The sequence below is a fragment of the Tiliqua scincoides genome, chromosome 6 (genome assembly GCF_035046505.1).
Source record: "Tiliqua scincoides isolate rTilSci1 chromosome 6, rTilSci1.hap2, whole genome shotgun sequence".
NCBI lineage: Eukaryota > Metazoa > Chordata > Lepidosauria > Squamata > Scincidae > Tiliqua > Tiliqua scincoides.
In genome coordinates this window covers 428,177-442,664 of record NC_089826.1, presented here as the reverse complement: position 1 = coordinate 442,664, position 14,488 = coordinate 428,177, and the positions used below count along the sequence as shown (strand labels likewise).

At 57.2% G+C, this 14,488-nt stretch overlaps 1 protein-coding gene across 1 annotated transcript; it reads left to right on the top strand.

The window, feature by feature from the left end:
- The first annotated feature begins 11,094 nt into the window (after window positions 1-11,094).
- INO80B (INO80 complex subunit B) lies at window positions 11,095-14,488 on the top strand. The gene is made up of 4 exons (XM_066632205.1): window positions 11,095-11,339; window positions 11,992-12,110; window positions 12,485-12,663; window positions 13,294-14,488. The coding sequence occupies exons 1-4, from the start codon at window positions 11,095-11,097 to the stop codon at window positions 13,762-13,764; spliced, it is 1,014 nt and encodes a 337-aa protein (XP_066488302.1). The 3' UTR covers window positions 13,765-14,488.

Genomic DNA, 14,488 nt, shown 5'->3' with positions numbered 1-14,488 from the left:
GGAATGGGAAGCAAAGGCAGCCCAGGAAGACAAGAGTCTCAGACCAGAGTTCTTGCGGATGGGGGATGCACTCGGCCCCCTCTCCCTACGGATCTCACAGGGATCAGGCAGGCCCACTGATAACAACTTAACACATGACGTCTCCACAATCTGTACAGCAACCCTACCAGGTAGACCAGTCCTGCTAGCCCCCAACTGCAGCTAGAGGGCTGAGGCTGAGAGTGCCATATCCAAAAAGGGACTTGGCAGCTGAAGGCAGACAGTGCTGTGCTGTTGCAGTCCCTGCCGGGCCTGCAGCTAATCATGAGCCACTGCTCCTCCTCCACCACCCCCCCAGCAGCTGGCCAGCACAGTCCCAGAGCCTACTAGGCTGGCCCCGTCTGAAGTGTCCACTTGGGCATGTGCACAGAAGTTTGCATTTGTTGCCTTGGTGTTTTTGTCCATCACGCCTTTGCATCCCTTGCAGTCTGCTTGCATTTCTTTTGTTAGTTTGAGTTCCCTCTAGACAAGACTTCCATTTTCTGGAGGAAGCCTTCTTGCCTTCCAGAGCTTCCCTGACTCCATGCTGGCATCTTCCTGAGCTTGGTGGTGCCTTTCCTCCTCTGTGATATACATTCTAACCAAGGTTGTGGTTTGGAATACCCTCTATGCCTTCAGGAGAGAGTAGACTGCAGGCTACCCCTTTCAGCTTCTTTTCTACTAGTCCCCTCATTTGAAAGTTCCCTTCTTTGGAGTCTGGTGCATTAGACTTCCTTTACAATTTCCCCCTTACACACATATATGTTGGTATGTTTTCCATCAGTTCAGCGCTTAGGGTGCAATCCTAACCCACTTTCCTACACTGACATAAGGCCTATGCATCTCTGAGGTAAGGGAACAAACATTCCCTTACTTTGAGGAGACCTCTGTGAATGCCACCCAGCTACATGGTGCAGTACATGTCCCACGGCAACAGCTATGCCAGTACTAAAAGGCTGGTTAGGATTTGGGCCTAGATCTCATACCAGATACATTGTCTTGGGGCTGAGTCCAGAGTCACTTCCCTTCTGATCAGTTCCATAACCAATTGTTCTAAGGCACAGTAATTTAGGGTACATAATAGGGGTGGCCAAACTTGCTTAACGTAAAAGTCACAGACAATAAACTTCAGATGTCTGAGAGCAGCAATATTTAAGAAGCATTTAAATTCTTAATGTGTTTACTCAGCATGAGCATGAAACTTATCTTTTAATCCAGTGGACTCTCAGTTTATACCTGGTCAATAATTATAAAGCTTGAAAATTTTTATTTATGTTTTATATTAATTGTCATGCCAAAAGAAGCTCAGCCAATTTATTTCTAAGAGCTGCACCTTATACACGTGGCCCATGAACTGCAGTTTGGTGGAATAGTGTTGGAAAGAAGGTGCAGCGCCACCTGCAGGACAGTGTGGGGCAATGTGTTGTCTAGGAGGCAGGTGACTCAGAGGCTCCCTGTCTCAGACTTGACTCATGTCCCCCCCCACCTGTGTGTGGGGGTGTCCCTACCTGGCCTCCTCCCTCCCTCTCCTGGCCTCCTGCATGAATTCTAACTGGCAGGCCCACCAGGACATGAGGCCTCCCAAGCCATGCCCAGGGAATGGCTCCAGGGTTCCCCTTCCAGAGTCTAGGCCTGCACAGCCAACAGAGATGAACCTGCTTGTTAACTGCAAGGAAAGGTTTTTCTTAAAACCTTTTTACTGCTTCTGCTCCTGGTCTACTGATAGAAGCAAACTAGCGGGGGCTGGTGGGGAGCAGTTCAAATAGGGTCTTTCACTATATGACTGCTCAATTTATACCCACAAACCACTCATTGCAACACACAGAAACCTGGTGCCTTTGTCAGGACCTGGACATACATTTACTTATTAAACTGGTCAGAGTGTTGGACATGGTTCAAGAAAATCCATGTTCAGATCCCCCTCAGCAATGCAAGATGACCAGGTGACCATGGGTGAGTCATTCTCCACCTAACCTACCTTATAAGGTTGTTGTGAAGATAAAAGAAGTGGGAAGAGCCATGTATTCTGTCCCCCATGAGTCACTTGGAATAAGGAAGGTTGGAATACACATATCAGAAAATAATATACATATGTGAGTGCAATTGAAGTCTTCCTTTCTCCCTCGCATGCCTGATTTCTTCTTCCAGGTCAAGATTTATCTCAACCTCCATAATAAGCGCACATCCCCAGGCTACATTATATTGGAGCCCCCATTATTTGGGGTTCTCCATTATTTGTGCAGAGGAAGAGTCTGGTCCCTGACGTTTTCTAGCTTGTGGGATGTTAAGAACTTTCTTCTCCCATAGGAACTCATTAGTTGCAAATGACAGATCATATTTCATATTTTCAAGGTGGGAAAGAGCCCAGTTATAGTGTGGGCTGTCCTTTCCACAGCACCGCTTCTTCTGAGGAGTCACTTCACAGCTCAGCAGCAGAGAGGTCTGCAAAGTGACACCTTGACAGAAGTGGCACTGTGGAAAGGGCAGCCCATGGGATAACTGGTGCAGTTCTTCAGTGCACAGGAGCCCTTTCAGAGGAAGTTATGGCAAGCAGCCTAATAGGTGCCACGGAGGGAGGGTAAGGACAAAGGGCTTCAGATCCAGAGGTCAGAACGGGGGGGGGGCAGCAGGACAGGAGGCATCTCACCTTTGGACTGGGGGGGCTCGACTGGAGCCAACTGCACACTGGAAGGAGGCCTGGAGGAAACCGGAGGGGGCAAGGATACACCCTGATGGGACATCAGGTGAGGTGCTGGGAACTGCTGGGGGGGGGACAGGGCAGCAGGAGGGGGCAGGTGCTGGATCCCCTTTCCTCAGGGCAGGACGTCCCAGCTGGAAGGAGAGCAGAGCCTTTGTCCCACTGGCAGGAGGGTGGGGTTGGCATTGACCCCTTTAGTGGTGAAGCTCCACAAACAGAAACAAGGAGTGGGCTCAGGAACGGCTGCCAATGATTTGCCCAACGCTACAGGGGAATGAGGCCCCACAGGGCCCCGATCAGCCCTCCTCCCTCAGCTCTCTCACCCTGGGCAAAGCTTGGCATACTGCCCACAATGGCTCTAAAGTGGGACTCCAGTGTGAGATGCCCATCCTGGCCAGGCAGGACCTGGGGGCCTCTCTGGTGGTCCAGAGGAGTGATGCAGGCTTCGCAGACTGCTGAAGGCAGCCTTCAGCCCAGAACCCCAGCTGTCCTGGGGCGAGAGAAGGGGCCTCTCCTATCCCAGGCTGAAGTGGTGCAAAGGGGAGAGGCATGGAGTTGTGCTGGTTTGGGGATGGGCTGGGGGCACTGCGAAAGAGCTCTCCCTCTCAAGGATGCCAACAGAGAATTAGCCCCCGTCAACCATCTCTGGGCACTTGCATGGCAGGAGCTGTGAATTACTCTTGTTGAAAAGTGCTATAAGCATCATCATCACAATCACAACAGATGCCCAAGACGAGGACCGGCACAGTGAGATGCCAGACAGACGCCCTGGTGGGGGCTTCTCCGTTCTGGGTCCTGGTGTTTCACTCCCCACGAAGGACCTGGCACCCTGCCTGAGGGAATGGCAAGGGCCTGGGGGGCAGGGTGGGAAGCTGGGCCCCTCCCCCAGGAGCTCTCAGGTCAGAAAGGTTGTCAAGGCTGCCCAGCAGTGGAGAGGGAGCTGAGCTCCAAGCACCCTGGGGCCCACTGCTCTGGGGAGGCCCGGCGGGTGGCACAGCAACCAGAAGGGGGGGCTGGAGGAAAGGGTGGCCAAGAGGAAAACCACCTGGGTGCGGGCAGGGAGAATGGGGGGAGGGGGTGAGACTGGCCGGGGCCCTGAGGAGTGGGGGCCTTGCTCCTCATTCCATTGGGCAAGGTGACCAGACCGCCCCCTTCCCTCTGCTTGCTGCGGCAGAACCAGAGATGCTCCTCGCCCAAAGGAGGACCTTCTCCTCCCTGCCTGTGCGGCACCGCGAGGCTCCAGGGCGCGCCCCAGCCAGGCCGGCCGCCCACGTGCGGCCCGCTCAGGCTTCGACACGTGCCCCCTTCCCTGGGTTGAAAGGTGAGCCCGGCGGACACCTCCCGGGCGGGGTCCGGCAGTGGGCGCGCTCTCTGCCCCCCGCAGACCGGCCAGAGTCCCGGGCGCTGCACCGGCGGAGTCCTGCAGTCTGCCCCGCCTTCCTGCCCCGTGACGCCCCGCCCTGCCCTGCAAGCGCCGCTGCCTGCCCCCCCCAGCTCCCGGCAAAGGCGGCCTCGTCCCCTCCCCTTTCCTCGGCGTCGCGGCCACGGTCCGAAGCAGCCGCGCGGATCCAGCGCCCGTTCCCAGGCCCGCGTCACGCGCGCAGGAGGCCACGCGGGACGGACGAGCCTGCGCGGGGGCTCCGTCCTGCGGGCCTCCCTTCCGACGGCTCAGCGCTCGCGCCCCGCCGGGCAGCGGCCTCGGCCACACTCCCCGGGGGAGTCGGGCTTCCCGCCTCTCGCCGCCAAGCACCGGGGAACCCGCTCCGCGCCCCTCGGCCCCGACGCTCTTCCCCAGCAAGCGAGGCCCGAGCGGGCAGCCTCCCTTCCCCGAGGAGTCCCCGGGCGGGCAGCGAGGCGCCCCCTCCCCGAGGCTCCCACGGCAGTAGCTGCCACGCGGCACCGCCGCAGCCCCGCACGCTTCCGGGGCGGGGGCCTCCCTGCGTCCCGGCCTGGCAGCGGCGCGCGTTTCCTGGTCCCGCCGGAGGGTCAGGCGCCCGGCCGGCCCCGCTCCCGGCAGCCGCAGGGCGGGCCTCTCCCCTCCACGCGAGCGCACCGCCCGACTTCCAGGAGGCCGTGGCGGGGCTCGCTTCCCCCGCGCCGACGGCTCAGCCTGGCAGCGGCCAGTCCAGTCCTACCTGCTCGGTGTCGCCGAGGAGGCTGAGCCGGAACCGGCCCCGTCGGATCTCCATCTCCAGGGCCGAGCCCCGCGCGACCGTCACTCTGCTCCGGTGGTGCCGCTGGAACATGCTGCGCGCCCGACCGGCTGTCCCGAGGCCGTGCCGTCGCAGGCAGTCTTCGGCTGCGGGGGTGGTTGCCGCGACCTGCCCTGCCTGCCCCGCCCCGCCCCGCTCCGCGGGCTTCGGAGCCGGCAGGGAGAGAGCGGCCCAGGCCAGCCGAGCGCGGACGGCCCCTGCTCCACCGCCGACGGGCGGCGGCTCCCGAAGGCCTTTCCTTGCGCCCCGGGGTCCCGCCGGCAGCGGGCTGTGGTGCTCCAGGCGGGGCTGCGCAGTTGCCAGGCGGGGAAAGAGCCATCGCGGGGCGGGGAGCGCCACCAGGCCAGCTGCGGGAGAGACTTTGAATGGAGCGGGCTGCGGCTGGCGCGGGCTGCGGCTGGTTAGCATCCACCACCCCCCAGCACTGCCAGGCGCGGGGGGAGACCTCTGCTCTGCGCTCCCGAAGCCCTTGGCAGGCAGCCTTGCGCACTGGCTCCGTTTCCGCCTCTGGCTTCCTCTCGTCCGAGGACCCACCTGGGGGTTGGAAGGGAGGAGGAACAGGAATGACCAGGTGCAGAGAGGGCATTTGGGGACAGGGTGGCCGGGTGCTGTTGGAAGGGGCAGCGCTCTCTCCCCCTCCCTGAGCAGCAGGCCCCATTACTTGCCCTCCAGCAGTCTCCATCCCCTGGCCCCACCTGGGCTGTGTGGCTGTATGACTGCTGGCACTTGGGGAAGGAGAGAGGCCATGGCCTTTGAGATCACTGGCATGGAATCCTTCTGAGATGGAAGAGGCAGCATTGCACAGTGGTCATTCCCCTGTCAGGCTCTATCCTGTCCCATAAGAACAGCCCTGCTGGATCAGGCCATAGGCCCATCTAGTCCAGCTTCCTGTATCTCACAGCGGCCCACCAAATGCCCCAGGGAGCACACAAGACAACAAGAGACCTCATTCTGGCGCCCTCGCTTGCACCTGGCATTCTGACATAGCCCATTTCTAAATGGTCCCCTCTGCCTTTCAGCCTCTGCATGAAAATCCTGCAGGGTCTGGAGGTGTGAGTGCTATCATGTGCTGACACCAGCCCTGTCTCTCCCATCCACTATGTCCCAAGGAGCTCATCAGCTGGAGACTGTCGCAGACTGGAGTAAAGGCAAACAGCAGGTGACTCAGAAGTCTTGGTCTTGAGTAACAAGAGCCACTGTCCTGGGTAAAGAAACTCAGACCGTGCTGAACTGGCCTGAATGTCCCCTCTGCGGGGGACCACTCTCCTTGAAAGTTCAAACTCATAGTTTGGGGGTATTCCAGGACCCTGGCCTAGTCTGGATGTGGACGCCCAGGTCTTGGCTGTGGCCAGAAGTGCCTGTGTCTGGCTGAGCCTGGGGCACCAATTGTGCCCAATTCCTGAAAAAAGTTGTTCTGAGTTGTCCCTACAACCCAGGGGTGACACACATCCCCATGACTCGGAGCCTAGAGAGCTGCTGCCAGCTGAGAAGGCCAGACCAGGCCAGGCATCCAAGGACTAACTTGGGGCAAGGCCTCTTCCTGTCATGTGACACACCCCTCCAGGTGTGCCCATTCCCTAGTTGCAGGGACCTCTCTACCCTACTGCTGACTCTCCCCTCTGCCTTGGACACAGCTCCCTCCTGCCTGTCCAGCAGCAAGTACAGCTACAATTTTCTGTCCTGTTGTCCTCCTCTGCCCCTCTTTCCCAAGGCAGGAAACTGGGGAAAGGTACTTTCCCTGCTGCATCACAAGACCTGCTTCTTAGCCAAACATATGTGTGGTGTGTAGTGGTGAATCTGAGGGGAGGAGAAAAGGGCTGCAGGGGCAGGTCATGATACCTAGTCTTTCTGTTTCTATAAAGGATTTATTTCCTGCCTTTTATTTCAGGGATTCAAGAGACCATTAACAAATAAAAGTCACAGCATGACCTTAAACACATCAACAAATAGCAACAGAAGCAACTATAGCAGCAGCAGCATGGAAGTGCTGGTATCAAGAACATTCTCCCAATAGACCTCCCACTGCAACCCTGGCCTCTCCTGAAACTGCATAGCAGAGTCCTGAGCCTGCTGCAACTAGTCGAAGAAGCGGGTTCAGCCTGTCGTGTTCTGACTTGCAGTCATGTTTATACATCCTCAGCCCTGACATAACTTTGAGAAGTTGGATACCTCAGACTGCCAGCTGCAAGGGAGCGCACCAGGACGCAGGTCTCTTGTTGTCTTGTGTGCTCCCTGAAGCATCTGGTGGACCACTGTGAGATGCAGGAAGCTGGACTAGATGGGCCCCCTTTATCTGACCCAGCAGCCAGGCTCTTCTGATGTTCTTATGACTGGGAGATGTCTGTCCTGTTCTTCCAGGAGTGCATGGCACATACACTGCTTACTCAGATGCCTCGCAGATGGTGTGCTGGTGTCTGTCATATCCTACATCCACCAAGGCAATGTTACTCTGGTGCAGCCTGTTGGAGTTTGGTGCAACTCCGTCTGCTGTCCAGAGGTGGCAGGATACTGTCCTGAAAGGGTTAAGCCATGGCCCAGTGACCCTACACTTTACCTGTCCCCTTTGGATGACCTATGTGGGGGTGTGGCCCAGATCCTATATCCTTCCCTTCCTTCCGACCACGCCCTCTCTTCCTCTCTTCCTCACTGAACACTGACCTGACAAGATGGGTCACTGGACAAGATGGGCTGCTTAAAACAACAGTAATAGAGGCCCAGCAGAGGTGTATACCGCAAAGAAAGAAGGGTTCCACTAAATCCAGGAGGGTGCCCGCATGGCTAACGAGCCAAGTTAGAGAGGCTGTGAAGGGCAAGGAAGCTTCCTTCTGTAAATGGAAGTCTGGCCCTAATGAGGAGAATAAAAAGGAACATAAAACTGTGGCAAAAGAAATGTAAGAAGGTGATATGGGAGGCCAAGCGAGACTATGAGGAACGCATGGCCAGCAACATTAAGGGGAATAATAAAAGCTTCTTCAAATATGTTAGAAGCAGGAAACCCGCCAGAGAAGCGGTTGGCCCTCTGGATGGTGAGGGAGGGAAAGGGGAGATAAAAAGAGACTTAGAGATGGCAGAGAAATTAAATGAGTTCTTTGCATCTGTCTTCACGGCAGAAGACCTCGGGCAGATACCGCTGCCCGAACGGCCCCTCCTGACCGAGGAGTTAAGTCAGATAGAGGTTAAAAGAGAAGATGTTTCAGACCTCATTGATAAATTAAAGATCAATAAGTCACCGGGCCCTGATGGCATCCACCCAAGAGTTATTAAGGAATTGAAGAATGAAGTTGCTGATCGCTTGACTAAGATATGCAACTTGTCCCTCAAAATGGCCACGGTGCCAGAAGATTGGAGGATAGCAAATGTCATGCCTATCTTTAAAAAGGGAAAGAGGGGGACCCAGGAAACTATAGGCCGGTCAGCCTAACATCTATACTGGGTAAGATGGTGGAATGCCTCATCAAAGATAGGATCTCAAAACACATAGATGAACAGGCCTTGCTGAGGGAGAATCAGCATGGCTTCTGTAAGGGTAAGTCTTGCCTCACTAACCTTATAGAATTCTTTCAAAAGGTCAACAGGGATGTGGATGTGGGAGAACCCATGGACATTATATATCTGGACTTCGACAAGGTCGCTCACCAAAGGCTACTGAAAAAATGCCACAGTCAGGGAATTAGAGGACAGGTCCTCTCATGCATTGAGAACTGGTTGAAGGCCAGGAAGCTGAGAGTGGGTGTCAATGGGCAATTTTCACAATGGAGAGAGGTGAAGAGCAGTGAGGTGGCAAAGTTTGCGGATGACACCAAAATTTTCCGAGTGGTGAAGACCAGAAGTGATTGTGAGGAGCTCCAGAAGGATCTCTCCAGACTGGCAGAATGGGCAACAAAATGGCAGATGCGCTTCAATGTCAGTAAGTGTAAAGTCATGCACATTGAGGCAAAAAATCAATAGATATAGGCTGATGGGTTCTGAGCTGTCTGTGACAAATCAGGAGAGAGATCTTGGGGTGGTGGTGGATAGGTTGATGAAAATGTCGACCCAATGTGCGGCAGCAGTTAAGAAGGCCAATTCTATGCTTGGGATCATTAGGAAGGGTATTGAGAACAAAACGGCTAGTATTATAATGCCATTGTACAAATCGATGGTAAGGCCACACCTGGAGTATTGTGTCCAGTTCTGGTTGCCGCATCTCAAAAAAGACATAGTGGAAATGGAAAAGGTGCAAAAGAGAGCGACTAAGATGATTACGGGGCTGGGGCACCTTCCTTATGACGAAAGGCTACGGCGTTTGGGCCTCTTCAGCCTAGAAAAGAGACGACTGAGGGGGGACATGATTGAGACATACAAAATTGTGCAAGGGATGGACAGAGTGGATAGAGAGATGCTCTTTATACTCTCACATAACACCAGAACCAGGGGACATCCACTAAAATTGAGTGTTGGGAGAGTTAGAAAAGAAAATTTTTCTTTACTCAGCATGTGGTCGGTCTGTGGAACTCTTTGCCACAGGATGTGGTGATGGCGACTGGCCTGGACGCCTTTAAAAGGGGATTGGACAAGTTTCTGGAGGAAAAATCCATTACGGGGTACAAGCCATGATGTGTAAGCGCAACCTCCTGATTTTAGAAATGGGCTATGTCAGATGCAAGGGAGGGCACCAGGATGCAGGTCTCTTGTTATCTGGTGTGCTCCTTGGGGCATTTGGTGGGCTGCTGTGAGATACAGAAAGTTGGACTAGATGGGCCTATGGCCTGATCCAGTCGGGCTGTTCTTATGTTCTTATGTCACAGCAGGGCTCTGCTGGCGACGCCATCTTGACCACATGGCACACGCAGGACGAGGCAGCTCCAGGGCCTTGTTATCTCAAGTTTAGTGTAACCTCTGATCATAATCAGATGCTGTAAACATGCTTCTATGGAACCGTGAGTAAATGACTTTCTTTTGCAACTTTAACCAGCCATTGTCGTTTGTCTTTCTTGATTAGCAGTCAGCCGGGTGTGGGAGATATCCTGGGGTTGATTCCCAGCAAGAGGGGGGGAGGGTTCTGCTTCCCCCCTAAAGAGGAAACCATTTTTTTAAGATTCCTCCAACACAGCCCTCCTAGTAATGCTGGCACAGCCCTTCGCAGCTCTTATGCTGTCAGGGGCCATGGAAACCCATGGATTTTCACCCATTGCCTGGGGTCCTGTGGGTGGCCTACCGTTGGTGTGATATCCAATGAGCCAGTCACAGCATCCAGCCAGTCAAATGCTGCAAGCCATCAGGAATGAGCAACACAGTAACAGGCACCGCTGCCAACCATAGGGCAATGCCCCAAGGAATATACACTCATTCACACAAGCTCTCTCTCCCTCCTGCAGCATCAGGAGTAAAGGAGCAAAAGCTCTGAGCTGATGGGAAGCCCCACGCTCAGGTCCCCTCATCCCATTCACATGGACACGCTTCGCTGAGGAGAGCAAGGGCGGCAAGAGGGCAGCCAGGTAGAGCGTGGGCAAAACCGTCCGTGGCAAGGGTGCGAGTCTCCACGAGGGCATCTGCTGGCTGGAAAGTGCCTTGTGCTGGGGAGGGGCCCAGCAGCACAAAGTCCCAGACTGGGAGCCCAGTGAGAAAGGTGCGAGCCCCGCCCAGGGCTTTCCCTCGAGCAGGGCGCTCGCCTGCTGCGCGACTGGCCAGAAAGGAAGGAGTGGCGCACCAGCCACAGCAGGAGGCAGCGCGAACCCCTGGCTCCCCGCACAGGCACGCCTGGCTGGCAGCCACAGCACTGCCGCAGTCACTGGGCTGGCGCGCACTGGCCCCGCTCCGTCCCGGGCAGCTGCTGCGTGTCTGTCGTGGACGGCGCTTCTCTGCCCACGCGTGTCGCGCCTGGGGACGCGTGGCGGGCGGGCGGGCGGGCGGGCAGCGCCTCCCCGCCGCTGTCTGAGGGCTGCTGCGGGGGCGTGGCTGGGGCTCAGCTGCGGGCGCTCCCTGCGGAGCCATTCCCGCGGGGGCAAAACAGAGCGGCGCGCGCAGCGGGGCGCTGCAGACCTCCGGCCGGAGGGGGCGCGAGGGCCGCGCCTCTTCCTGGCGGCCGGGCCCGCCCCTCGCCCCGCCTCCGCGGCCCTCCTCGTCTCCGTGGGCGGGGCGGGGCCACCAGAGCAGGCCGCCGCGGCGGGGCCTGCGAGCGGCGGCATGGAGGGCACGGGGCGCGGCGAGCGGGGCGGGCGCGGGGCTCGGGGGGCCGCGCTCTGTGCCGCGGGCCGCGCGGAGGAGGCGGGGGCCGCGCGGGGGCCGCACCGCAAGAAGCACAAGAAGCACAAGAAGAAGCACAAGAAGCGGCACCACCGCGATGGCGCGGCCGAGGCCGAGGCGGCGCCGCCCAAGCCGCAGCTGAAGCTCCGGATCAAGCTGGGCGGGCAGGTCCTGGGCACCAAGAGGTGGGGCTGAGCACGAGGCGTTGCCGCCACGGCGGCCTCCAGCCGAGTCCTGTGGCAGGGAGTTCCAGATGCGCCGCTGTCGGCGGCGGGACGCCCAGAAGGCGCGGGCGGGAGGCGCTCCGGGGGCTTCCTGGTCCCCGGCCCTCCAGGCTCGGAGGTCCAGACCAGCCGCTTCTCTGGACGGGGGGAAGAGCACAGCCTGCCCAAGGGGAGAGCAGCGGTGCTGTGGCAGTGCCAGGGCGGTTGGCTGGAAGGACCAGGGGAGGAGAAGGTCGCAGGCGCTGCTTGCTGTCAAGGAGAGAGCGGCAGTCCTGGAGGGGGCGGGCAGGCTGTGGGTCCTGTGGCAGTGGAGCCCAGCACTAGAAAGCTGTGGGCAGGGGTGGAGGGCCAGAGGATGTAGACCAATGGTGCAGCTGTCCTGCAGACTCTTGACCACAAGCAGGCTGCATGTGGCTGGTGATCCTTGGCTGCCCCTTTGGCTTCCAGGCCACGCAAGAGCATCACCCTGTCTGGCCCTTCCTTGCGTGAGAGTTTCTGCCCCTCAGCAGGAGAACCATCACAGCTGCACAGCTGGCTCCACCAGCCCACTGGCATTTCCTGCTAGCCTGCTCATCCCGGTGGTGACCTGATCTGGCTTCGGTCTTCTCCCCAGTGTACCAACCTTTACTGTTGTCCCTGAGGGGCCGCGTTCGCCCTCCCCGCTGATGGTTGTGGACGATGAGGATGAGCCCATGGAAGGCGTGCCCATTGAACAATACCGAGCGTGGCTGGGTGAGTGGGTGGCCTTCCTTCTGTGGGTTTGGTAGAAGCCATGGCCTGCAGCTGGCAGTCCGAGGAGATACTGGTGGAGTCTCTCTGGATCTCTTTGTGGCATAGAACTGGAGGTTCCTTCTCTCCATGAGCCAGTCCAGTTGCTGGACTGCTTACCATGGATCTCCTGCTTTCTGGAAGTGGGGGGGACAAGAGGCTCAGCTGGGTGGTTAGGGAGAGACTGGGAGCACTCTGGATATGAAACACAGCTTTGCAGCTATTGGTGCCCTCTGGCTCCTGGGCAGGTGCTGGGATGACTTTGTGATGCAGCCAACATTCTTCCCCGCTAACGGTAATCCGGGCAACCTTTTCTCTCCTACACGCCCCTCCCCCAGATGAGGATAGCAATCTTGAGCCTTCACCTCTGCCCGAACTCGATACAGAAATGGGCTTCCCAGCTCATGAGGAGGAGGTGGAAGAGCAGCGCTGGCTGGACGCCCTCGAGAGGGGCGAGCTGGATGACAATGGAGAACTCAAGAAGGAAGTGGATGAGTCCTTGCTTACTGCCAGGCAGGTGAGGAAGAGGAGAAGGTGGTGCTCTGGCAGGGGCCCTACCCATGCACTCGGATAAGAGTGCCAGGGTTTGCTCCTGGTATGGCTGGGAGGTACTGAAGAGTTGGGGGCCATTTGTGGAATCCTGGATCTTGGATGTCTCTCTCACTGACGGGGCTCGGCAGGTATCTATGGCCTAAAATCCTCTCAGCTTGCCCCATTCTACCTCCCTGCCTGCCCCAGGTACTTTTGCTGACCTCAGAAGGTTGTCTTGGAGGTGAAGGTTGGTGAGCTTGCTTTGGGAATGAAGGGAAAGTTACTGCCACAGCCCTCTTACAAGGCTGTTCTGTTTTGTCCTGGTTTCTCATTTCACTCCCACCTGCAGGTGGACACAGCAGTAAAGTTCCCATCCTAGTGCCAGCGGCCTTGAGTGGGAAGATGCCTTTTTCCTGCCCATGAGCCTGTCTCCCTAGTCACAGGCAGTGGTGGCCAGCCCCCAGATCTGAAAAAGGCCCCAGATCCCTGACCTTGTTGGCAGTGCTCTGCCCCTCCCCGGTGTGCTTTCTAGGGCCCCCAGTGTGATGATGCTCTAATGGCTGCTTTGCTTGGTCCTCACCTTGCTCCCTGCCCTCTCTTGGTTCTGTGGGTGCAGAAAGCTCTCTTGCACAAGCAACAGAGTCAACCCCTACTGGAACTGCCAATGGGCTACAAGGCCAAGGAGCTGACAGAGGAAATGCTGGTGAAGCGGGAGGAGAGGGCTCGCAAACGGCGCCTCCAGGCTGCCAAGAAAGCTGAGGAGAACAAGAACCAGACCATCGAGCGCCTCACCAAGACCAGCAAGGCCAAGGTGAAGACACTGCGAGAGCGCAAGTCCAAAGGGGTGGTGGTGCCCACTGTCTGCTACCGCAATGCTGCTGACGGCATCACAGTATCCTTTCCTGTAGGAGCCACCCTACCTCTGTTGCCCTCCCTTCCACCACCTCTGCCTCCACCCACCCCATGTGGAGTCAGCGGTTGCCCCAACCTGAAGCGATACTCCTGTTCCCGCACTGGGATTCCCCTTTGCAGCCTCGCCTGCTATCAGAAGAACCTGCTGCTGCCACCACCACAGGTGGCTGTCTAGCTCCCCTTTTTAGGAGTCACCTGGTACTACTTGGAAGGTTCAACTAAGAGCCACTCTGTGCCCTGGAACTGAGAGGGTAGCTGCAGCATCTCCCCTCCCCACCTCCTGTTGAGAGGGGCTTGGGCAGGGGATGGGCATGAGTGCATATGTCCGGCAGTGGTGTACTGCCAAGTGGGGTTGTCTGTTGGCCAGGGAGAGAGAAACATGATCTTGCTCGGGTTTTACCCTCAGCCAGCTAGGAGGATAGTAGTTATGAGGAGCTCCTGCCTCCTGAGGCAGCTGCCAGCCAGGCCATAGGAGTGTCTGCCTTGGGTGGCACCAGCTGGAGCATGCAATCTTTCCTCATGTAGCAGCATATGCTTTACAGCAGTGCAACTCCTGGAGCTGCAGTCTGAGGTCACCATATACTGAGTCTTAAATATGTGCATGGGGAGGGGTGTGCAGGAGCGATGCTGCATCAAGCCCAAAGTCCTGCCTCCCTCAGCGGTCTGCCACAGTGGAAGTCCCCAGCAGGAGGCAGAGACACATGTCTATTGCAGTGGCTCCCCTGCACAGCTGCTGGTTATCAGACGCCCAGAAGGATGGTCCTCCATGAAGCAGGCCAATGCCTGTTCACAGTCATCCTGCACACTGTAAGACTGTACAAAGTAGGGATTTCCATCTTGCCTGTTGTTTCACTGGTGACTTATTGTCATGTTAATTAAAGATACAGTAATAAGGATAA